The 815-nt window shown below is 66.3% G+C and overlaps 1 protein-coding gene across 1 annotated transcript in view; it reads right to left on the minus strand.

Moving 5' to 3' along the window:
• The window catches only part of FLOT1 (flotillin 1), a 48,394-nt gene extending 48,052 nt beyond the window's left edge, over positions 1–342 (minus strand). The window contains exon 1 of the mRNA XM_006774060.2: positions 333–342. Within this exon, the coding sequence (XP_006774123.1) occupies positions 333–342 (10 nt within the window). The remainder of the gene's footprint in view (positions 1–332) is intronic.
• Between the last annotated feature and the right edge of the window lie 473 nt (positions 343–815).

The following is an 815-nucleotide window of genomic DNA, read 5'->3' on the forward strand; positions in this document are numbered from 1 at the left end:
GTGGGGCTGCTCTGCCAGGGCCGCGCCGCTTTCCTGTGATCTGCGTTCTGGTCCACAATCCCCGCCGGGCACAGCGCCCCCAATTCACGGGACGGAACAGGACCCCACCCTGGGGTGTCAGTCACCCAACCGAGAGTGTGTGAGGGGCACTGCTTCTTGGAAACGCACCTGCCACTCTCTCCATTTGCTTCTTCCAGTGGCCGCCCGATCCGGCCGTCAGCGGGCACATCCCTGAGGGGCTTCCTGGGCGCAGGGTCCCGCTGGGTCGCGGCTCAGCCACAGGCCCGCGGCAGACACTGGCAGGAAGAGCTCCGAAGCCCAGCACGGCTCACCGTCCGCCATCGGGTCCCACAGCAGCTCGTGGGCCATTTCTCAGTTGACGACACGCGGCCTAGAGGGCAGGCGGCTGCACAGGACCTGCCAGCAGGAGCGCAGCTGTGATGGGAGCCCAGGTCTCCTGGCCTGGGGCTGCGTTTAAAAGAACCAGATGCCTCCAAGCAGCAAAGGAATCCCTCCCAGCTGGGCTGCCCCCCATTCTCCCAGCAAGCAGCCCAGGCCTCCCCCGGCCACTGACTGTCCTGCATTCAGCACAGACTCCACTGGAGAGTTTTTCATGATTTGCCTTTTCCTGTGGGAACAGGCAAGGGCCAGGCCGGAGCCGCACTCATTCAGCCTCCGGCTGGAGGAGGGGCTCAGGGGGAGCAATCAGTGACCCGGGAGGAGGGGGACCCCCAGGGGGCTGGTCCGGGCGGAGGGGAGAGGAGAGCCGACTTCCACCCACTTTCCCACTCCCAGCCCAGCCCCAGTCCCGGGAG

Source organism: Myotis davidii, unplaced genomic scaffold, assembly GCF_000327345.1.
Source record: "Myotis davidii unplaced genomic scaffold, ASM32734v1 scaffold1007, whole genome shotgun sequence".
Classification (NCBI taxonomy): Eukaryota; Metazoa; Chordata; class Mammalia; order Chiroptera; family Vespertilionidae; genus Myotis; species Myotis davidii.